General features: G+C 44.3%; 1 protein-coding gene and 1 long non-coding RNA gene across 14 annotated transcripts in view; one reads left to right on the top strand and one right to left on the bottom strand.

Moving 5' to 3' along the window:
- Nucleotides 1-24,241, top strand: part of Itpr1 (inositol 1,4,5-trisphosphate receptor type 1) — a 343,325-nt gene that overhangs the window by 283,121 nt on the left and 35,963 nt on the right. For all 13 annotated transcript variants that reach the window (XM_028867566.2, XM_028867579.2, XM_028867576.2 and 10 more), the window contains 4 exons: nucleotides 3,501-3,693; nucleotides 9,599-9,721; nucleotides 16,319-16,494; nucleotides 21,007-21,171. In XM_028867566.2, coding sequence (XP_028723399.1) covers nucleotides 3,501-3,693; nucleotides 9,599-9,721; nucleotides 16,319-16,494; nucleotides 21,007-21,171 — 657 coding nt within the window. The remainder of the gene's footprint in view (nucleotides 1-3,500; nucleotides 3,694-9,598; nucleotides 9,722-16,318; nucleotides 16,495-21,006; nucleotides 21,172-24,241) is intronic.
- On the bottom strand, nucleotides 20,550-23,121 carry LOC119086660. The gene is made up of 2 exons (XR_005090007.1): nucleotides 23,020-23,121; nucleotides 20,550-21,306 (listed from the first exon to the last, which is right to left on the bottom strand). It is a non-coding gene; the product is annotated as an uncharacterized LOC119086660 (long non-coding RNA).

Here is a 24,241-nt window from a genome sequence, read left to right as displayed (position 1 = left end):
GGAGAGCTCAGGCAACAAGCCTGGACCTTGAGTGGATGGTACCCTGTATCAGGGTTGGCATGTTCTCTCTGCTCTCAGCAATAAAAATGTTGGGAGTGCTTCCTGGTTACTAGGTTCCTCTATTAGGTACTCGATGTCCAGGGGTGGCCAAAAATATCATGATTACTGCTTAGGGTCCAGATGGGGGAGACACACACTAATCAGATCCATGTGGATTTAATTACAAATTCTAGCCAGCACCTAAAACAAGTGGGTAGGGCTAAGGAGATAGTTCAGTTGCTAAAGCATTTGTCATGCAAGTGCAAGGACCCACTTCACCTTCCAGAACCCACATAAAAAATTCAGGTGTAGTATCATGCACTCTAATCCCAGTGCTGGGAAGACAGAGTTAGGCAAGTGACTGGGCTTTCTTGGCCTACTTGAAGAACTATTGGTCAATAAGAGACCCTGCCTCCAAAAAAAGAGGGGGAATGGACAGGGGGGAAGTATCTGATAAATGATACTCAAGTTGACTCTGGCATATATTTATCAGCACACACCTGCACATGTGAACATTTATACACCGAAAGTCTAGCAGAGGGACCTGCTGTAGATTAGAGTGACCCAGGAGGTCTGTTCTGAAGAAATAGCATCCAAATAAATAGGGTGCAAGAACACAGGGCTGAAATGGGCAGTGCCCAGAGGGAGGAGTTTTTCTGATCTCCACAAGGAAGACCGCAGGTAAGGGGTGCAGCTGAAGACGGCGTGTGTGGCTGGAAATCAGTGAGTCAAGAGGAGAATGGCGCAAGATCAGGAGAGGAGGCAATCCAGAGCATCTGAAGCTTACACACTCCTGGGAAGAAGTCTACACTTTATCCAGAGAGCATTGGAACGGCTAGCATTTCACCCATGGAGCTCCACCATCCACCATGCATTTTACACAGGACAAAACTCTGACTGACCTTCTGAAGTGTGTGGCATCACATCTGTAGCAAATGGAGGAGCTCTTCCGTAAGGCTCCGTGAGGATGCACCCTTCCCAGTTGTCAGTGTCTCTGCTGGAGTTTTAGTCCCAGGCTGTATGACTCCTGAGTATGGGGTGCACTTCAGATCACCTGCATTGACTCTTAGCATCTGAAAGGAAACATGTCTGGCTCCAGGATCTAGGTAGTCAGCATGTTGTACCTTGTTTTGCTAATGAATTTAGTATCAGTATCCAAAGAGAGATTTGGAAGATCTAAGAGACTCGTTGGACAGAACAACACGTTCAGAACGTGACTGCTCGGGAGTCTGTTCTTACCTGCTGTCTCAGCTCTCCAGGCCGTCCCCATGAAATGCTTCACGGACCAACTCAGCAGCCATGCTGAATGTATGTGACCACATAGTCCTCCTTTGTTGATCGTGGCCAGAAGCTTGGCCAGCTTTGTCCTCTGCATCCTTTAGGAGACACGCTTGGCAGTACAGAATGTTAAAGATGAATAGAATCTGGAGGTGTCGTCCAACTCTTAGGTCCAGTTGGGAGAAGCCTGGAGTCTGATGAATTCTCTTACTACTAGCGGTAGAGAAGGAATGCTGTTCTGTTTCCTGAGTCCCACTGCTAAATCTGCTTAAACAATGAAAATTGTAAAACTGTGACTAGCCTCCAAATCCTGCCCTCAGCTGGCCAGGACCCTCCCTTTGATTCCATCGAGGGTTATGTATGCAGATCTGGGGTACTGTGTCATATAGCTGCTTGGGCTGGACAAGCAGACTCTGGAGCCTTCACGATTCAGCCATAGAATGGAATTCTAGCCAGAGGTCTTCCTCTGCTCTCCTTTGCCTCCTGATGTTGTCTCTGTGAAGCGGATGGCCACTTCCTAGCACGTGTTTGGAACAGGTCCTTGAGCCTATGTCCCTGGCAGGTTCTAGGTGCTGCTACAGACTATACTTCCAGTCCAACCAGGTTGCTTTGAACCAAAAACCATTCTGACAACAGAATAATTCCAAAGCCCCCCAAACCTAAGCTCCACCTAGACTCAGGAGGCGCTGTTGCTGTGTTCTTACTGAGTCAGAGCTGTGAGAACCGGCCTGACCTCCAGAAGTTTCCCACCACAACTGGGCCTGAGTCACCTCTCTTGCCCCATCAGGGAACAAAGGTATTGAGAGAAGGAGCAAGCTCTTCCTGTCAAGGGCGTCAGCCTGGGCTTCACCTGACCTCAGTCTCTGGGGAAGAATAAAAGAAGGCCACGAGGCCATGTCTCTGGTGTACTGCAGCCCATGGCCCTTTAGAACTCTATCCTTGAAACTGTGACTAATTGGAACCGGACTGCTCTGGAGATGAGGCCCAACGAGGAAGAGAATGGCGGAAACCTGCAGGCATCCACCCCTGGAGCCCCCCCGAAGCCAGTTTAAGGAACACTGATATCCTCCCAGACACAGTGGGCATATTGGTTCACGTATCACACATTCTGGACATTATGACAAGATGTAGGAGGTCGTTACAAATGTGGTATAAAAGCAAAGGTCTGTTCTAAAACTCCCTGTGTAGGGATAACCCAGGTTTTGCTAGCTGAGAAAAGATAGTGAGTTGAGGCTTATACTATGACCCAACATTGCTTTATCTAGTATGCTAACCATCAAGCCATGCCTATTAAATCAAAATTAGTTGCAAATAATTATTCTGTTGCTAATTTTCAGGAACTATATGTGCCTAGTACTCAGTGGCCTCTGTGACTAGTGGCTGTCCTCTTGGACACATGAAGAACAGCCCGATCACTGTAAAAAGTTCCATTGTATAGTACCAGCCTCAGCAGAATGTCCTAACAAAACACAGGATAAATTTTTCCAGATGAACACTGATCATATTTAAAGGAAAAGGAAGAATGGAGTTCCCATCTGTTCATTTTCATCAACTAATTTTTATGCCATACAGTGTCAATGTCAGTTGCTACTGGGTGTTTTAACCAGGCTGAACTGGTTAGCTTGTGAAATTGTGCTGGTTATCTTTAAGCTTATCAGTTGTTTGTCCAGACAGACACTTGGGCAGTGTCTAGTCAAGGTTGTACATTGTTCATCTACAGTCTCAAAACAGAATCATTTTAAAGTGCCTTGGGAGTGTGCAGAGTGTAACTATTACAGTTTTATGATTCTAGTGATTTAAAAAAAAAAAAGATAAATATTCCACGTTACAGTCACAAAATTAAAACCAGTATTTTAAAGTGGAGAAGTATTAAGATTATAAGAGGAAAGTCAATAGTATTTAAATGAGTGGAGTATGAGGTTAGACAAATTCTTACGGACTTAACAAAACTTTTATGTCTGGTATGTGCATGCAGGAAAGCACACACACACAGAGAGAGAGAGAGAGAGAGACAGACAGACAGACAGACAGACAGACAGACATCCCAACCAGGGCTTTCAAATCAGACAGATTCACATTATCCTGAGCCTCGAACCCTGAATTCACTGCCAATAGCAAAGCAAAAGAGTCTTGGTAAAAAGCTCTGGGAATAACTGCTTACCCTCCACATATTTTAACCCTAGATTGTCAGACTGGACCGAACAATGGAACAGATTGTCTTCCCCGTGCCCAGCATCTGTGAATTCCTGACTAAGGAATCCAAACTGCGAATATATTACACCACAGAGCGGGATGAGCAAGGCAGCAAGATCAATGACTTCTTCCTGCGCTCCGAGGACCTCTTCAATGAAATGAACTGGCAGAAGAAACTTCGAGGTGAGCTATAGTACCTGGACATGCTCTAGAAACCTGCAGCTCTGGGCTCACGCTTGGCCTGGGTAGAAGCCATTCAGGGGTGGTTGGTGATGTTCCCATCTGAATACAGACAATTTTGGTATTTCAGTGTATGGGCCTGATCTAAAGGCTCTAAATGGGCTGTGTTCGTGCAGCATTTGATTTGATGGGCCCAGGGAGCTTCATGGATGACTTGGAGTGCCTGTTTGGGTGTTTCCCTGTGGAAACTTAACTAGACACAGAAAAGGCCAGGCCCTTTCCTTCACAGGCTGGTTCCCTTGGGCTGAGAATGCAGACAGGCACACCTGTTCCTGAGACTCTTCTGTTTTCCGTCTGATGGAGCAGCTCAGGTTCAAAACTCCCAGGCATTTTACAGGCGTTGTAATTGTTTGCCGAGTAAGATGCAGCATTGCTCACCAGCAGGTCCCGTGGTAAAGCCCAGCCAAGTCAGATGGAGATTACTCTACTCGTCTAAAGCACATTTATAGCTCCCCCCCGCCCCACCTCCTCAGGGCTTCGGGCTCCCAGTTTTCATTAGGTTTTAATGTGATCCTTCAGTACCAGCAGCCTGCTTGGCATCAGCTGTTGTGACCAACTTTGAAAGGATCATGCTTTATTTGTGTGTGTGAGTTGGGAGCCAGGTTTTGTTTTTTGGTTTTTGTTTTGGTTTTGTTTTATTCAAAACTCTGAAGTCAAGCTCCAATTGAGATCTTGAAGGCTCTTTGCAGGGTGCGGCTGGAATAGGGGAGAGCTGTGTCAGAGATCGGTTTCCGGGACTTGTGCTATCTCTGGTCCCTGCCAGTCTGAGCAGAGCCAGGCCTGCTTTCCTTACCAGGCTTGCCTTGTGCACCTTCCTCCCCATTTCCCTCCACTCCCAGAGTCACACAAAGAGTTGTGCAATCCAGGGTAGTAGTGGGTCCTCAGCCCCAAGGTGAGGGAGGAGAGCAGGCAGACTAACTGTTCCCAGAAGACCCTCAACCATCCGGTAGACAGTCGTAGCTGGAGTTTTCTCTCCGGGTCCTGCCAAGCCCCAGCAATCCGACAGCCCACTTATAAAATAGACACACAGACGCTTATATTATTTACAAACTGTATGGCCGTGGCAGGCTTCTTGCTAACTGTTCTTCTATCTTCAATTAGCCCATTTCTATAAATCTATACCTTGCCACGTGGCTCATGGCTTACTGGCATCTTCACATGTGGCTTGTCATGGCGGCAGCTGGCAGTGTATCCCTCACTCAGCCTTTCACTTCCCAGAATTCCCCTCTCTCCTTGTCCTGCCTATACTTCCTGCCTGGCCACTGGCCAATCAGTGTTTTATTTATACAGAATGATATCCACAGCAGACAGTCAAGATTCATTTACCACAGAAAGGCCATCTCATTGTTCCCCTGATCTTTCTTGAAGTGCAGCTAGTGCCTTCTCTCATTTCAGCCCTTCTGTTTTTGAAAAATAGTGTTTGTTTTAGGGAAGTTTAAGAACAACTAGGCTTGTCATCTGAAAAAATTTTAATTGGCTTCAAAGCTATCTACTAAGACAAAAATGGAAAATAATAAGTGAGTTAAACATTCCAAGTGCTTAGGAAGGGAAGAGATGCTCTCATTAGAAGCTGTGTTAAAATGGAACACACTTCTCTTCACTAAGTCGCTGACTTCTCTTCTACCAAGTGTGCCCGGGAGATTGTTCTGTCGTGTTTGTGAGGCTGGCTTACCTTTGGCTGAAGTTACGAAGGTTGTGACTGTGTGATAGGAAATCAGTAGCCAGTTCACCCTCAGTGTCTCTTTGGCTACTGATATGAGTGTTTCATAGTGTTAAGAAATCAGTCTGGGACTGGAGAGATGGGTCAGCGGTTAAGAGCACTGGCTGCTCTTGCAGAGGAGCTGAGTTCACTTCCTGGCACCTGCCTGGCCACTCACAGCCCCCTGTAACTCCAGTTCCAGGGAATCTGACAGCCTCCTTTGGCCTCTGTGAGTACCAGGCACATACACACATGCAAGATAAATACTCGTATGCTTAAAATAAAGATAAATAAATCCTTTTTAGTAGAAATTAGTTTTATCTTCTTTAAGAATTTCTCGCCACAAACCCTTTCCTGCTTTATTCTTGAAACACACACACACACACACACACACACACACACACACACACACACACACTCCTGTGTGTACACGTTCTTCTTGGGCCATCCCTTTCTGCCATCTGAAGATCATTTCTGGTGAAGAGAAGATTCTGGGCTGTGGTAACTAGAAAGAAGACAGAGCAAGAGGGAGCTCAGATAAAGTTGCTTATGCTGACCCTTTCTTGCTGGGAATTGTCCCTCATGCTTATCACATTAGAGGTGGGAAATGCTGTTTGTGTGGAGTCTTAAGTCATCCAGAAAAGCCCAGTTTCTTTAAAACAAACAACCAGGAACCAGTGTGACCAAGACATGCCCTGGATGCGGTTATTTCAATAGCTTTGGCTGTCTTGGGTGCTGGCATTCTACCTTCCTGCCGTTGCGCAGCAAGTATATCAATCCGGCTAAATTACAGTCCTTAGTAAAAGCAAACACACTGCAAGATGCAGTGGGGGTTTTAGCAGTGTTCATATTTCTTCCTGTGGGAACTAACGAGCTGTAAGGAGACAGACAGCACATGCATATTTTTAAGTGGCTACAATACAAAGCTGATTACGACCAGGGCTATAATCAAGCAATGACAGGTTACAGACGTATGGGAAATAAAGACCTGAAAGAAGAAGAGGGATGATGGTGACATCTAGCAGGGGCGGATGACACAGCCTAAAAGATGGGGTGCAGGGTGGGGGGGGGGTTATGTTCCATTGCCTACTGCTGCTATAACACACTGCCACAAGCCCCAGTGCTTACAGCAATGTACGTGTGCTATCTGGAAGGCAGAAGTCTGGTGAGGTTCGCACAGAGTTAAAACTCCAGGCATGGGCAGGATGTGTTCGTGTGTCCCTCCAGCGCTTTAAGACTCCTAAAAGCTGCCTGTATTTCTGGGTGATGAGCTTTTCTCCGTCTTCAAGCCAGCGATGCCGAGGAGAGCCTTTTCCAGGCTGTATCCCTCTGGGTCTTCTGCCTCCTCCTTTCACTTAAAAGACTTTGTGAGTCTCTTTTGTCACGTAACATATCACATTCACAAGCTGAAGATTCAGGTTTGCGACATTTGATTGGGCATCATTTTGCTTACCATAGAAAGTCTATTGATTGCTTTAATCATTCCCAAAACACAGTGGCTTACAAGAACAACTACTCATTGTCCTGTAGTTTCCTGTGGTCAAGAATTGGAGAGTAGCTTAGCTGGATAGTTATGGCTTAGTGCCTTTCATTAGGTGGCCACTGAGATGCCATCCAGGACTGTTGTCATCTGAGCACTGGGTGAGTACACTCCTCACTGCTCTCCAGCAGCTCTGGAATCAGGAGATTCCTTTCTTCTGCACATAGACCTTTCCAGGAGTCTCCCGTGTCCTCACGACACAGCAGTTGCTTTCCTTAGAGTAAATGATTGAAGCGTGAGTGTGAGCAGAAAGCCACGGTTTTTACGATCTGCTCTGTGAAACCTCATGCCAGCACCTGCCGTACCTTCCACGTATGAGAAGCACAGCACTGATACAGCCATGCTCGGGACAACAATTAGCTGACCCCCTTAGGGTGTTCCATCAAAGCTTTCTTTGATGTTACAGCAAAAGTGGAGGCATGTGTCTATATCACAACGGGGGGGAGGGGGTGCATGGGAGCTGAACAGTGTGTTCATGGGAGCTACCATCAGGTTGGGATGTAGAAGCAAAGTATGTGGGGTAGGGAAGTGGGGGGAAGGTTTGGAGAAGGAGGGGACATAGCTGCATGTACCACGGGAAGTGTAAAGGTATTGTAGGTCTCTAACCATCTCCTTGCCCCTGGATAAATAACTGTTTGAGCTACAGGAGTGAATATTTATTTGTTCGGAATCGAAATGACAGTATAAAAATGTTAGCTTTGGGAAATTGGATGTATTCGTACACTGTATGCCCTAAAGGCCGTTGATTGCAGTTGTACTGAAGGGTACATATTCCCATGCGGGGAATTCTGGCTCCCATGGACCATCACAGATTTCTACTAGCTTCTTATATCCTTCCTGGACTTCTCATGAGCTCTTGATGAATACATAAAGATGCTGTCAGTTTCCCTGAACTCGTCACTCAAATTCAGCAGTTATCAGCTTTCTGCCATTAATCTCTCCAGTTCTTTTCCTATTTTTTTTTTTTTATGTATACCAGAAGTGGACATCAGTCCCCAAAGAAGTGCCAATGGCTATTCCAGGCTATTCCAGGCAGAGCAGATGAAGTCTCATTTCTAGTTTGCTTCAGCAGAGGAAGGATGTGGCTCAGTTATTCAGTGCTTGCATAATGTGCATGAAGCTCTGGGTTTGGTCCTCAGCACCACATAAAACTAGGCATGGTGGTGCACAACAATAGTGAAGAAGAGGCAGGAGAATAAAGTGTGAGGACATCCTAAGCTGCAGAACTGGGTTGAGGCTAGCCTAGACTACATGAGAGACCCTAGCTCAAAAAGTATGTTCTTTTTGTTTCAGCAATTAACTTACGAAATATTAAATTGCTACCTGGAAGTTGACTGGAGTCAGTCAGCTCTACTGAATGGTGACATTGGCCATCTGTCTTTACCCCTTTCACTGGCTCCAGATGATCACTAACTTGGGGAAATGAATTCGACAATACTTCCTCCAATTTCTGGGCATTGGTTTCTCTTATTTTTTCAAAATGAAGAATTTCAAACTAGATGATTGCTCATAGCTCTGTAAATCAACGGTTTTGAAACATTGCCTGTGACCAAGTTCCAACATGATATCAACAATTAGTAAATTACACAGAGACCTCTTTAATTGGTCCATAACTTTCTTTGGATGGAAGTTTCCAGAGACTTGGCTGCCGTGGCAGGCATCGTTATAGGATCATTGGATTTGTCATTGGCTGCTGTCCTAAAGTTAAGTGAAGATTTCATTGGTAGGGAGGTGGTTCACGATAGAGATCCTGGCTCACAAACCCAGTGCTTTGCTCTAGGGGGCGTGATGTCTAATGAGAACTAGCTTGTGGAAGCTGTCCCCTCCATGGCTGCCTCCATGGCCACTTCACTTCCTTCTATGACTTCTGTGGTGTAGAATCATCAGTCAGAAGCAATGGCTTAAGAAGGTGGCAATGTGCCAAGTGTCCCCTGCCCCTTTGTGATAGCTTTACCACATACCCTTTCTCTCCTGGAGCCTTTGGAAATGTGAACTCCGCCGCTGACCATGGTCAGCCACCTGCCGTCCCCAGTTCCTTGGTTTTGAGATCAACTGTGCCATTGGAGGAAATGGCACATGACTCAGTGGTGAGAAAGGGGTAACTGTCCTGCACTGGGGAATTAATGGAGTGTTTTAAGCCAAGAAAAAGGTACCAGGCTTAGTCAGAGGCTCAGCTGGGCCAACTCTGAATGTTCTGTCTCACTGACATTTCTAAAAGGCTAATTGAATTCTTGGGTCTCTCTGAGCATCTCCTCTGGTACTGGAGGTCTGGGGAGAACCAGAACCATAGTGTGTGAACTCTGGATAACCCTCAGATTCCATAACTGGTGGAGCTGATTGGGGCATGCCGGACCTTGAGCTGGCCCAGCCTTTGCCCTTCTCTTCTTTCCTTGTACCCCAATGCATCTTCTGTTAGTGAGTTCTCCAGTGACCCGATGTCATTGTCACTGTGTGCCAGCTTTGAAACAAGTTATCGCTCTTACTGTTGTGGTCCAAACTGGGAACAAAAGTGGACTTGTGGGGGTCTGGGAGGAGGAAGGGCCCTGCCAAGCTCTAGCACTCCGACTTGTCATCATCAACAACCTCACAGACTCCGTTTGTTTCCCCAGCCCAGCCTGTCTTGTACTGGTGTGCCCGAAACATGTCCTTCTGGAGCAGCATCTCCTTCAACCTGGCCGTCCTAATGAACCTGCTGGTGGCATTTTTCTACCCATTTAAAGGAGTGCGGGGAGGTAACCGTATCTTTCTCTATTCTTCAGAGGCGCAGTCTTGCTGTATAGTACAAGCTAGCCTGGAACCCAGGATGCTCCTCTCCTCTTCAGCCTTCTGGTGACAGGCTGCCTTAGTGAAGATTTCTGTTGCTGGGATAAAACAGTAGGACCCATAGCAACTTGGAGAGGAAAGGTTTATGTCAGCTTGCACTTTCACATGACGGTCCAACATCAAAGGAAGTCAGGGCAGGAACCTGGAGGCAGGAACCGAATGAAGCAGAGGCCATGGAAGGGTGCTGCCTACTGTCTTGCTCCTCTTGGCTTGCTCAGCCTATTTTTTTGATTTTGCTAACAGAACTTTTGGGGAGAAACACAGACTTGTACTACATGTTGAGATATTCTTTTCTTAAGTAAATTAAATACTAGGTAATCCCACTGGCCTCCAGGTTAAAAATAAAATATTATTAAAATCTTATTTATAAAAAGAAGGGGAAAAAATACCCTAAAGTCTGAGAATTCTAATTCTGCACATCCAGTCAGAGATGGTTCCCTCTTCCCAAATGATTCTAGCTTGGGTCACATTGACATAAAACTAGCCAGCACACAGGTATACTCTACCATGCCTGACTCAGTATCTTTAGTTTCAAGGAAACAGCTGGTGACAGCAGGAAGGCTATGACTTGGGTCCTAGCTTCTATCACTGAAACCATTGATGCCATTTAGGACCCTAGTTACCCATTTCCAGATAAGAGGAAATAGTAGCTTTTAACCAAGATTTGGCTTTAAGTCAAACTTAAAATAGTGTTTAAAAAAAAAAAAGAAGAAGAAGAAGAGAAGCTATGGAGCCTGTCAGAAATTGTCTAAAGCCCCATGTCTTACATATGGGGAAAGCATGTGTCTGAGAAGTTGAGAGAGACAGTGTGCCAAGCTAGTTAGTGGGAGAGCTGATCTTACAGCATAGACATTTTGTAATCAATCCACTGTGTGTTTTCCCATACCACACTTCTGGAATGGTTTTCAGCCTAGAGACTATAAGAAACCTCTGGAATCTACTTTTCCTTTTGCAAGTCAGGGCTGAGGCAGGTCTTGAGACTGTGGCCAGTACTCCTTGAATGTTTAGACTGTGGAGAGCTGCCTGCTACCATTCATGGATTTCCCCCACCCACCACCTCCTTCCAGTCATCCGCATGAGCCCTCCACATGTTTTGATGAGAAAAGGCAAACAGGACAACATTTTTCTATTGGGGGACCCTCAGCTTGATAACTGGTGTCTGAGAGGCCCTGGCCTTATGGGGAATTGTTCCTCTTCTATTAGAGATTCTCATCCTCTTTCTTCTCACCACATTAAGGATACAATCTAAGGCCTCATACATGCTTGGCAAATGCTCTAGCGTGGAGCCATGCTTCCAGTCCCATGCATCCCAGTCTCCAGGGAGGTCCAGTTTTTAGCTAAATTTTTCATCAGAGCTTTTTGGCATACCACTTTGCCTTTAAGTAAAACAACCTGCCACCAGCATCCTGTATGAAACTTAATGGGATAAAGAAGCCCCGAGTCAGACCCAGAAAAACACTGAGAATATTTGAGCTGAATATTATAGTTGTAGATTTAAGCAGCATATGCACAATAAAAGTGTATTTAAGGAACAACTTTAAAGTGATGATATGTTGTGTAATGCTACATATCCTTTCAAGGACTTAACTTTTCTGTTTTCTGTTGAAGGCATCATTTAAAGGGTCACTCCTCCCCAAAAGCATGATCTAAAAGGCCCAGGGGCATTTTTTTCTTTAAATAAATGCTGAATTAAGCAACATGAGTATTTATGTTTGAAAAGATTTGATTGGAACACAGGGTTACAGTTTTCCTCTGGGGAGGTGTCTCCCTTAACCAAGATGTTAATCGGTGGAGGTAAGAGCTGTAAGGGAGCCAGTACAGACCTCCATTGATGATTTCCCAGGTCTCTTTCCAACTCAGGGAAGTTACTGTGTTCATCCCAGCAGATTACCCAGCCTTTTCTTTGCATGTGCTTTTATGTGCCCTCCATCCCTCTAAAACTGATATTTCAAACAGATTTTAATGATTCACCCAACTGTTTTCTTCACTGGTTGTTGGTACCAGCATCCAGGTCAGTGTCTGGGGACAGTGAGTTGACATTCTCCCCCCCCCCCCATGCTTCAGTATTAGCCTTCATACTGTGGAATTCTAGACAGGGGTTTGTTGGCCACTGGTCATATGACTCTGTATATGCCTCTTTTGTTACTCCATGATATTCCCTATATTACTAGATGCTGACACATAGTCAGGATGCTGAGGCTTTGGTGTGGCTTCAGACATGCCTAGAAGGTTCTTACAAAATAGTTGTAGAAGGCTGAACCCTTAACAGTCAAATCTGAGACTCCTTGAATGAGGTGATGGTTGAGATCCTCCCAACTCTATGGTGGTGCACTCTGGGTATGGTACCACCTTCATTAGCCTGAAGGAGACAAGGTTTCCTTGTCTGATTGTGAGTCATGGATTTAGAACTTCATGCCAATGGATTAACTGGAAAGCAGTATCAGAGATCCTGGGAATAAAAGGAGGCTGATTCAACCTACAAATCCCCTTTCATGGTATGGAGACTGACATTACCTTGGAAACAGCAGTTCACCTTCAGAGTGAATTCTTCCATTTGTAACACGTGCCATGGGAATTTTCTGTGCTAAACACCAACTGTTTTTAGGAAAACGGTTGCATTCATACTGCTCAGAAAATAGATGTGGTTTGTTAAACCAAAAATGCTCACGTGAGATTAGTGTATATTAGACTCTGTAGGTGCAGCTCAGTAGTAGGATGTTTGCCAAGCATGACCAAGGCCAGTGTTTGATCTCCAGCATTTCCAAAATAAAATTTTCTATGTATGTTTACATCACAATTTCTTACATCCTAAAAACAGGATTACTAAAATATACCTCTTAGATGAGCATAATGACCTTATTTTGTACAGTGTTGTGGTTCTGTGGCTTATGAGACCTTAGCAGCCAAGGGCAGCGGTGGCCTTAAAAGCTCCTTTTCAAAAGCATCTATCTCCCAAGCCTGCTAAGCCACATATAGGAAGCACAGTACTGGTACAGAGTCAGATACTGCTTAGTCTGTGAGCATGCCACCATGGCTCAAGTAAAGAGAGTGTGGCTCCTTCAACTTTCTAATGATTGGAATATTTTAACTTACTGTGAGTGGAAGGAACAGCATGACAAACTGCCATGTACATCAGCCCAGCTTGAACAATTAGCATTTTGCTAAACTTGTTTCCTCTAGCCCCCTGCTATATTTTTGAAACATTTTAGAAAAGTTTAGACATTTTGTTGTTTTGACCATAAATATTTCAGTGTGCCTCTAACTTATAAGCATATTTTAAAATATATATAACCACCATGCCATTATCATATGTAACAAAACTAACAGTAAATCCTATAATAGTCCAAATTCACATTTCTCCAGCTGCGTCCAAGATTTCTTTCTAGACCAAGTCTCTTGGAGTCTAGCACTAGTTTTCAGTACCATGTTAATAAGGAGAAGAGAGCAAGTTCTTACATTGGCCTCTTCAGGACTTGGGTGCAAGTGTTGTACTAGCCACATTTATGGTTAAGACATTAAGAATCTATTGAAGGCCAGGCTTGCTTGTATGGGCTTTTTAATCCCAGCATATGGAAGGCAGAGTCAGGCAGATCTCTGTGAATTCAAGCCCAAAATGTTTTAGGCCAGCCAGAGCAACATAGTGACCTTGCCTTTGGCAAAAAAAGGAAGGAAGGAAGGAAGGAAGGAAGGAAGGAAGGAAGGAAGGAAGGAAGGAAGGAAATAAAGAAAAGTAAGTAATCTGTTTTAAATGGTTTTAAACATTTATGAAAATGAAAGGTAAGTCAGAGAATGGGAGAAAATATTTCCAAAGAATATATCTGAATATATCAGGATTTTTATGCAGAATATGAACACATAAAACACTGTAATAGAAAGGATGCCCTAGTAAAAGAATGGGCAAGGTACTTGTTCAAATAAATAACAAAAGAAGATCTAAGAATGACCAATAGGTACATGAAAAGATAGCCCACATCATGAGTTGTCAGTAAATTACAAATTACAACAACAGTGATATATTTCTACAAAAGACGGTCAACATTCAAGGGCTAATGAAAGGCAAAAGGGTGCAATCTCTTTGGAAAGCAATATGGCAGTGTCTCCCAAAGTTGGACATTATACATAAGAGCCAACAGTCTACTTCCCTGTGTTTATCCAAAAGAAACAACAGTGTCAATTCCACTCCAAGGTTAGCACTTGAATGTTCTAGTAGCATCATTCTGAATATCTCCACACTGGGATGACCACAAATATCCATTCATTATTGAGTGAATAAATAAATTGTGGTACATCCATAGTAACTCAGCAATAAAAACAGTGAAGTAGGAGTAACCAGCCTGATTCTTAAACACTAATTAGTCATACACGAAAGACTACCTGCTAATACAGTTCTTTCTCCATTTTTATGAGAAACGCAAGATTATAGTAACAGAAAACACACTCATGGTAGCCTCGGGGTAGGGATGGGGCAACACATAAACTGCAGAGAGCTCCAGGAAATCTGTCAGGGTACTCATGTTTGTCAGGGTAAGCACGTTCTGGGTCTTGATTGTGGTGAGAACATCCTATGATGGTCATATAACTATAAACTGCCAAAATTCTCGATCTGTGCTTACAGTGAATTCTTTTTTTTAATAGTAGCTAAAGACTATTAACATTAGAGGCATGTAACTTCTGGCCATTTGCTATATCACTTTGGAGAAAATACATAAAAACTGGATTCCCTTTAAAGTAGAGATACTGCACCAACCCATAGGTTGACAGAGGGGGCCGAGATAAATGATAATTGATGAGAACAGGAGAGAGAATATGATGTGTGACAGTTGTGAAATGTGCACAAAATGGTACATATGCCCCCAGAATCCACATTTTGAATTTGCATAAACTTTACGTGCCTTTGTGCCCATTTCTTTTTCTTTTATTTTTTTAATTTTCTGTGTGTGTGGTGTGTGTGGTCACACGTGTGAGCACATGTGTATATGTATGCGTGTAGGGGCCCAAGATTAACATTGCATGTCTTCCTTGATCATTCTCCACTTTGTATATTGAGGCAAGGTCTCTCACTTGAGCCCAGCTTGTCTACCCAGTGAGCTTGCTTGGAGGATTCCCTGTCTCCGCCTCCCACTCACTGGGTTTACAGGAGAGCCACACCCACCCAACATTAACATGGATCCTGGAGATCTGAACTGCCCTCTTTGTGCCCGTTGTTAACCAGTTTTTCCTTCTCAAGGATACCGAAAGTGAAAAAAGGCAAGTGGCTGGCTCTAGGGGGACAGTTGTTGAAGAGAAAATGCCTCTGGGTAGATGGAACTGAGCTGGAAAAAGAGCAGCCACCTGCTTAGTTACCTCTTCTTGGACTGTGCTGTATGGCTGGCCATTCTAAAGAGGAAAAGCTCCTTTACATAAGTGTCCTGAATCATGTGGCACTGCTTGTTTACATCCGAGGGAGACTCAAAATGTGACAGCATTTGCAATAGGGGTGTTTTCTTTTTTTTAATGAGTGTTTTACAGAACTGTATTTTTAGCCATGTTGGCTCGTGTTATGTAACCAAGACATCTCGTGGGACACTCTAAATAGAACCTGAAATAGCAAGAGATGACAAAAACTGGTAGAAGCTCCTTGACTGCAGGGGTAATCTAACCGGAGATGATGCCCAAGAGCCAGAAGTTGCCTTCCCCCTTCCCTTGCGGAAATCAAGTTCAGCCATGGAATCTGTAGTTTTCCTTTGCATGTTTTTAATAGAAAGCAAGCAAAGGCTTCCAGTCTCTCCGTCCCCAGAAGTAAATTATGACCCGTGGGTCATTTTTATTTGTTGAATAAGTATCTGGTCTCTCCTCTGTGCCAGGTACTTTTCTCAAGAAACTTGGAGTCTAAACCGAAAACTGACAGACAAGTAAAACGATGGTTAGAAAATAGCAGCATTTGGGGCTCGGGAGCATGCTGACTGCTCTTCCAGAGGACTCGGGTTCAATTCCCAGAACCCACATAGCAGTTTACAACTGCCTGTAATCCAGAGCCAAATAATTTGATACCCTCACACAGACAGACATACATGCAGGCAAAATACCAGTGCACATAAAAATAACTAAATTTTAAAAAAAAGAAGGAAGGAAAGAAAGAAAAGAAAAGAAATGAGCAGCATGTGAGCCAGGAATGTAGCTCGGTGGATAGAAAGCTGCCCTAGCATACCAGGCCTACAGGAATGACCAGGACGTATGGGGAGGAGAACACTTTGCCTGCTCTTTTTGACTAGGAATGACTTGTCAAGATTGGTAATATCTCAACTAAACCCAAGAGACACAGGAGGAGCCGAGAATTTTCCAGGCAGAAGGGACATGTATGATGGCTTGGAAGTCTAGAAACCTTGAAACTTTGAGAATTTGAAGTGAAAATCAGAACAACATAGTTTAGAGAGGAGACTGAAGAAAATCTCGTCAGACCTGCCTTCAGCTGTCACCTACATGCCATGAAAGCACACATTCCAAAGAACTCTGTTTTGTCTTTCCAGGAACGTTAGAGCCACACTGGTCAGGCCTCCTGTGGACAGCCATGCTCATCTCTCTGGCAATCGTCATTGCTCTGCCCAAGCCCCATGGCATTCGGGCCTTAATCGCTTCCACAATCCTACGATTGATATTTTCTGTTGGGTTACAGCCTACACTGTTTCTTCTGGGAGCTTTCAATGTAAGTATGAATTGCTTTATAGCGCAATTCTTGTTTGTGAATTAATAGGAATGTTTTCCATTTGGTCCCAATCATCTTGGTCTGTGTTTTCAGTCCAGAAAAAAATAAATAAATAATGTTGTTAGATTGGCATCTTCCTTTGACCTCTTCAGAGTAAATTGAGTCTCCAAGGGCATCATTTGGGCCTCAACAAGCTCTTTCCTTGGAAGTAGCCCTCTCAAGAGCTAGACAGTAATAGTAGCAGCAAAGGAAGTTCAAGTTGGTTTGACCAGTCAGGCCAAAGGTTTGTTTGGGCTGTAGGTTTTTAGCCAGTAAGTCAAATGATCAAATATTAACATAGCCCTCACTTCTCAAAGGCTCACATAGAAAAGAGGGGAGAGGTTATAGGAGATGTTAAAAAAATAAAAAATAAAATAAAAAATAAAAAAAAAATTTAAAAAAAAAAACAAACGGAGGAGGTGGGGAGAGAAGAAGAGAATTCAGGATCGCTATTAGCTGTCAGTGGAACACATGGGAATGTGGTCATTATAGTTGAAGGGATTCCAAGGGTCCTTAGGAAATGGTGGTGGCTGAGGGAAGGCTGTAGGTGGCACAGGGCTGTTGGTGGAGGACAAGAGAAAATTCAGACATGAAAGGGATTATGGGAATCTAAAAGCACCTTCCTTTGGTTTGGGTTTCTATTCTAAGCATATAAGAAAGCTGAGGTGGCTGTACAAATCATGGAAGTGTCAGAAAAATAAGGGTAGTACATAACCATGTCTGGGGGTTCATACAGCAAAAGCAGCAGGATTCTGGCAAGATAAACTCAGAGAAAGCATCAGGGTTGAAATTGTGTTTTGTTGCTTTGCTTTCGGCTTTGAGACAATCTTGCTGTGTAGCCAAGGTTAGTCTATGTAGCCCAGGCTGGTCTTAAATTCACTACGTAGCCTGTGCTGGCCTTAAACTCATGATCATCCTGCCTCAGCCTTCCAGAGTGATAAGATTACAGGTGTCTGCCACCACACCCTATGAAGTTGTGCCTTAAAGAATAGGAAAGGTGAGGCCAGGAAGTGCCAGACTCAGAAAAGCATCTTGCTTATCTTAGGCCTCTTAGACTGAACTGGAACAACAGACTGGAGGCCTGTGTTTCGGGTGGGGACTAACCCTGGATGGGATTCCTAGGAGAAATCCATCTAGGACCTCAACTTCCAGGTCTACATTTATTTCCAAAACATCAATCCATGGTGGGAAATGTTAGGTGTGAAATTTAAAAAAAAAAAAAAGGTTCAATGGCAAAATCCATACAGGAAGTACTGGGTTCAGCAAAATCAAAGGTGTTGTGATTTTTAGGATTTGTCAGGGACCTACAGAAATGATCACGAATCTCTGAGGAAGAGAACCTGCATAGACGTGTTTCCAAAATGCTTTAATCCATAGTTTTGTAGATGTGTCAGTTGGGAATAATTTTATATGGAATAAATGCTGGGAGACTCTGTTCACCTTGGTAGGAAGTGCTTGCGGTGTTTGGACAAGGTGATTTGTACAAAGGCATTCTAGAAAATTCATTCATCCGTGTTCTGTAGACTGGGGTGGGAGGTACTGTAGGCAGGGAGGCCTTTTGGGGCTCTGGCGGTGCTTTTGATCAGGTGTGGTAAGTCTGAGTCATCGTGCAGACATAAGAAACAAGGTAGAGGTATCACGGGGTGAAGGAAAGAACATCACAGGGTAGGCAAAAAGGCAGAGCCATATCCTTAACAAACTGTGGCAAGGTCTTTTTCTTTAAGCAAGAGAAGCATTGCCGTCTTGATTGGGTGGGCAATAAAAGGGACAGGTTTATTATGGGTATTAATTGCCTTTCAGCTGCTGTGACAAAACACCATAACTAAGGCAACTTATAGAGCCTTTAATTGGGCTTAGGATCTCAGGAAGTTGAGTCCATTGATGGCAGAGCAAAGGTATGGCAGCAGGAACCGCTGAGAGCCCACAAATTGATCCCCAAGGAGGAGGCAGAGAAGGCCAAGCGGGAATGGCCCTAGTCTTTGGAAATCTCAAATCCTCTCCCACTCCCATCCCCTGCCCTGAGATGGTTGGATGGATGGATGGACTGACAGATGGATGGACCTCAGAAATTGCCTACCGTATACTGTAGTAGTTTTTTTTTTTTGCTCTGTCCTTAAATCATTCCACAGACAACACGTCTTTAACACAAACCACTTGCAAGGAATCCTCAAGTTAGACAGTTAATTACCATTTGTAATGCATTAGCTGTGGAGGCCAGGACAGCTATCATAAATAACCACTTAGAGGTTTGTTTTTTTATTTTTATTATTATTATTATTATTTTTTTAGCAAGAGACACCACCTATACTATATGGGAGAAGGAAGAGTAGCTGAACAGACAGAAGAAGGCGGAGGGAGGAGGCTAGGGTGATATCAAAAAGGTAGAGCACCAAGGTTAAGGTTAGGACCAGGTGATGAGTCTTATGCTGAAAGAAGCTCAGATAGATGCGCTCAGAGCATAAGCGAAGATGTGAGATATATGGGCAGAATCCCTTGGAGATGGAGGAGAAGCTAGATCAAAAGCTGGTCAAGCAGCCGGGGCGGTGGTGGCGCACACCTTTAGTCCCAGCACTCAGGAGGCAGAGCCAGGCAGATCTCTGTGAGTTCAAGGTCAGCCTGGTCTACAGAGCGAGATCCAGAACAGGCACCAAAGCTTCACAGAGAAACCCTGTCTCAGAAAGACAAAGAAAAAAAAAAAAAGCTGGTCAAGCAGAGTCAATATGGAGTAGGGCAATGGGCTGAGTCCATGAGCAGGAGATACTTACTGGGGAAGCAGTGAACGATGTTAAAGAGAAGAGTGGGGTGATGTGGATTGTCGGCCTCTTCAGATTTTCTTTTTCTTTCTTTTTTTTTTTTTTTTTTTTTGATTTTTTGAGACCGGGTTTCTCCGTGTAGCTTTGCGCCTTTCCTGGAACTCACTTGGTAGCCCAGGCTGGCCTCGAACTCACAGAGATCCGCCTGGCTCTGCCTCCCGAATGCTGGGATTAAAGGCGTGCACCACACCCCCACACATACCTCCACACACCCCCACCCCCGGCCCTCTTCAGATTTTTAAAACGTGGGTATGTTGGAGGTTCTGTGACATGAACTGGATTATGATTGTCCCTCGTCTCTCCAAACCCCCCTCTAAAACTCCATCCAGAGTCAGCCATGCTTGGCTACCCTCTGAAGGACTCTTACCCACAGGGTTAGAACTCAGGGCAAACCTGGCCTATTGTATGTTGAGCCTGCTTGAGAAAGCCAGAGGTTCTCTGTGTGGGCTGGCGTCCTCACGTATCTGGTTGTCAGGGAGCTCACTTACACTGGCCTACAGATTAGCTGGCAGGATAGCTGTGCACCTGGTGCCAGCGGAGCTAGAGTAGAGGAAGACGGCTCTCCCGAGTGCATTCGAAGAGCTTTCTCCTCAGCCTTTTCTGTCAACATGTTACTAGAGATGGACTTCCAGGCACGGGGTTTCTACCCAAATACAAGTGTCTTAGCCAGTAGCTAAGTCGGGGTCCCTGCAGTAGTCGGTGTCAGGAAGCCCATGCTAGCTGAAGCAGAGGGTGCAATGCATTGGTTCCTTTGGTCGTAGAAATCAAGGGCCTGGCTTCAGGCGTAGCTGAATATGGGGCTTGGGTAATGGCATCAGGGCCTAGTTCCTGTGTCCCTTGGTTCGGTTCTGTGTTCTCTGTACTGTTCTGGTTTCATGAACTGTGGTACAGTAAGAAGAGGCCAGCAGCCCCAAGCTCATATGCCTTTCAAGGTCAAGGTAAGTAGAAAAAACAAAATTGTCTTTTACTATAAGCCCAGGGTAATGCCCCTGGGGTTCGTTGGCTTCATTTGGTCATGTAACTACCCTTGAACAGTCGTCATACCCAGAAGAATAGAACATTGTGATTGGCCAGGATGAAGCTGCTTCTTGGAAAGAGTGGATCCCCATGGGAACATCAGAAGTCCTTCCCAGAAAGAAGTCCAAGAGAAAGAGCTCATCCTGGCAAACCTTATTTTTGTTTCTCAAGAAAACGCTCGTCTTACTTGTGAACATGTCAGGGAAAAAAAAAAAAAAAAAAAGATGAGAATTGTCCACTTCTCATTAAGTTCCACCTCTGTAATGTCTGGAATGGAGCTGGCTTAGACAATACACGGTAATCATGCTGATCACTGAGTTCATGGATAGAGGCAACTTCTGTGTTTGACTGACTCATATAGGAACGCTAGAAATGGTTCATTTCGAAAACGGTCATTTCAGTATGTGTTAATTTTGTTTTTGCTGTACACAAGTGCTGCTTGATTACTGGTGCACATGAAATGACCTGACTACCACGTGACTTGTAGTATGCCTGGAAAGCAAAGGGATGGGATGACTTAGAGTATTAGGACAGTTGTGAGTGGGCATGGCGGGCACACGGCGGTGAAGCCCCTCTCAGGTTCTCACGCACAGCTGAGCATGGTCTGCACCTTCTGACTCTTCCCTCCACCCCCTGTTCTCAGGTCTGCAATAAAATCATCTTCCTGATGAGCTTTGTGGGCAACTGTGGGACGTTCACCAGAGGCTACCGAGCCATGGTTCTGGATGTGGAGTTCCTCTATCATCTGCTGTACCTGCTGATCTGTGCCATGGGCCTCTTCGTACACGAGTTCTTCTATAGTTTGCTGGTGAGTGTCAGGTGTTCACGTATTTCTCACATGGAGAGCTGTATCTTCTCTTATCACAGCCCCCACCTTCTAATAGCAGCTAGTGTGCCTGGTCCTGTAACGTCAAGCCCCAACTGCATCCGGTCTTGGGAGGATCTGAAAGAAAAATGACATAGGAATCGAGGCAGCTCCTGGGAACCTGATAGTACATAATCCTATTGTGTCCTGTGTGTGGCACATCTGTAGTTTCCACTCATGGAAGAGGTGGCCATGAGGCTCAGATGTTTTTATATATGTGTCTGCTTCTCTGACTCAGGTAGCACTTGCCAAGATGGATATGTTTGACACTATCATCCACAGTCCCCTGGGATCTGTCTCTCAATGCAAACATGTCAGGACCAAAATAGGAGTAACATGCAAAGCCTCAAGACCCATGACAATGAGCTTGCTAGATAAAGGTGATTTTGTTCCCATGGAGCCAGGTGGTTAAGGCCTTGACAGTCTGTGAATTGGTTCTGTCCCCTTTCTTGGGTGCAGATTAAGTTACAAACCAAATAATGATTTCCTGTCCTGTACGCAGAGGAAACCTAGATCTATAGAGTTTGGAGATAAGAAATTTCATCGTACCTACATAACATGGCAAGAAGCATAAACTTGACCTATCATGAAAACACAAGAAGTAAAAAAAATATGAAGTTCAAAAATGTTCAAGGCCTCAGTACTGGCTTAAGATATGGAGGGAGAGGGGGATGGAGGGAAGGTAGGAAGAAAGGAAGAAGGGAGAGAGGGAGGAAAGGAGGGAAGGAAGGGAAAGAAAAGGAAAGGAAGAGATTGAGAAAAGGCAGATGGGGAAAGTCCTTTCAGGCAGTGCTAGCTCTATGGTTGCTGAGCTATTTGCTTTTGTCTGGGCCTCAGTTTCCTCACAAGTGAGAAGGCTGTTTCCGTGGCAGCCTTCTGAACAGACAAAGGCACACGATGGCTCGCTCTTCTTACCTTTGCCATCCTCTCTTCTTGCTCCCATGCAAACTATCATAAAGAATTCACCAGGATTAGCTCATTCCATTAGTGGTGGATGTTGGCAGGCTAAACAGAATGGATTATTTTCTCTAGTTTCAGAATCTGTCTGACTATACTTTGAGGTTTTAGGCAAAGAGGTTGCAGGATATACTCGTGAGTGCCATTATGTGGCCTATTTTGGTTATTCCACATTAGAAATCTTTAGAGCCCTGTATCTATTCCGGAACCTTTCTGTGTCCTGCAACAACATCCCTGGACAGAGTTTCAGCCTGTGAGTCCAGGAGACCCACATCCAGCAGTCCAGCAAACTCCTGTCCACCATGGGTAGAGTGACAGAGGTCAGTGGGGCCTCTCTTTGGTTCCTGCTGGGGGTGGGGGTCCTCTCCAAAGGGACACACTCCCCTTTGACCCATTGCCATCTCTCCTGGAGTGTGGCTTTCCTTGCTGGTCCCCCTCTGTTGATCTTGTTTCCTTTTATCTTCATTTTCATCCTTGTCTTTTGAGTCATTTGTGGAGCCAGCCAAGGCCCTTTCTAAATGCACAGGACAGAGTGGGATGAGATGAACATTCCTTACCTCAGAGCCTTCCCATCCACAAGACAGTAACTGCTACCTCTTGGCAAGTACATACTTCTCCCACACTCTCACCCTACTTTTGAGGTAGACGATATCCTCAGTTCACAGCTGAGGATTATGAGGCATAGTAAGGTTAGATAACTTCTGCCCTAAATCACATAGTAAGTTGGTCCCCCAAATCCGAAGCTCATTCATCTTGAGAACATGGGCAAGCCTTTGCCTCTGTGAAACCAGTGTTTCATACTGCAGTTCACATCTGTGCTTTCCAAACTCTCACCTTCTATCATGGAAGCACAGTGGGGCCAGTCTAGATCATCATGAATGCTTCTCCTGTGTGCTTCTTGGGATTCTCTGAGCCTTGGCTTGCCTGTGAGCTCCTTTTCTTGTCCAAAAAAAAAAAAAAAAATATTGAATGTGTCTGATGAGAACCCAAAACATAATACTGAAACTGTTCAAATTATCCCACAGAGAAAGCAAACCTCCCATGTTCAAAACAAACCTGGGTTTTCTGTAAAACCAAGAGACTTCCAGCAGAGAAATCTGGTGGCCCCTGGGTAGTCAGAGCTTCCTCATCTTAGACAACCCAGGAGGGGAGAAGGAATGGACAGTGATCCCTTGGCCTAATTAAAGTGCCATCCCCCCCCCCCCCCCGAGACTGTCTGGACCTGGCCTCAAGCCTGCATTTCTAGTTGTATTCTTAAGAAAATCTTAACAACTGAGATGACAGTGTACAAAGTTCATAAGTGGCAGGTGACAGAGTGAGGACTCCAGATGGTCACTTAACATGGAGACATGTTCATCCCTAAGTGCCAAACCTAGACAAGCTCATTAAAACATCCACAGTTTTCTGAGTTTAACTTGTCACTTGAGGAAAGGTTAAAAAATCATCATAATTCCTGGTCTGGTGGCCATGAGGACACAATGGTTATAGATTTTTATTTATAAATTGATACAGCATGCTTGAATGGCAATAGGAACTCTGAGTTTCTGTTTCTAGAAATTAGAAAGCCATAAATAGGCAGGTGTGCATACAGGCATATTCACAGATACTCATCACAAAAGCAATTGTGATAACACAATTGAAAACATCTTGGCTATTCAAAAAATTATATTGGCTATGTTGTGTGTATTTTTTCCATATACTAGTAGGAGATCATTTTGACATGAAATGTTCCTGAATGTTGTCTGAGAGTGACTATATGTCATTATTACAATATTTTTTAATATCTATACATTACATTTTTTCAAAGGAGTAACATGAGTGGATGTCTGTAGGTGATGGAATTATTAGGTTTTTTTTTTCCTTTGTACTGTTTCTTTTCTAAATTTTCTACTTTAAACATGGGTCAATTTTTGTTGGTTTGTTTAATTAAAAGGTTTTCCTTTTATAAATAGTATGTGTTTATTGTTTAAAATTCAAAATTATTAAAAAATAAAACCATAATAGTCTTCTCTAGTTTAATCTGTTGTGTCTCTGTGACCCCCCACCCGCAGAAGAC

Source organism: Peromyscus leucopus, chromosome X (genome assembly GCF_004664715.2).
Source record: "Peromyscus leucopus breed LL Stock chromosome X, UCI_PerLeu_2.1, whole genome shotgun sequence".
NCBI lineage: Eukaryota > Metazoa > Chordata > Mammalia > Rodentia > Cricetidae > Peromyscus > Peromyscus leucopus.
This window is presented reverse-complemented; position numbering and strand designations above follow the sequence as displayed.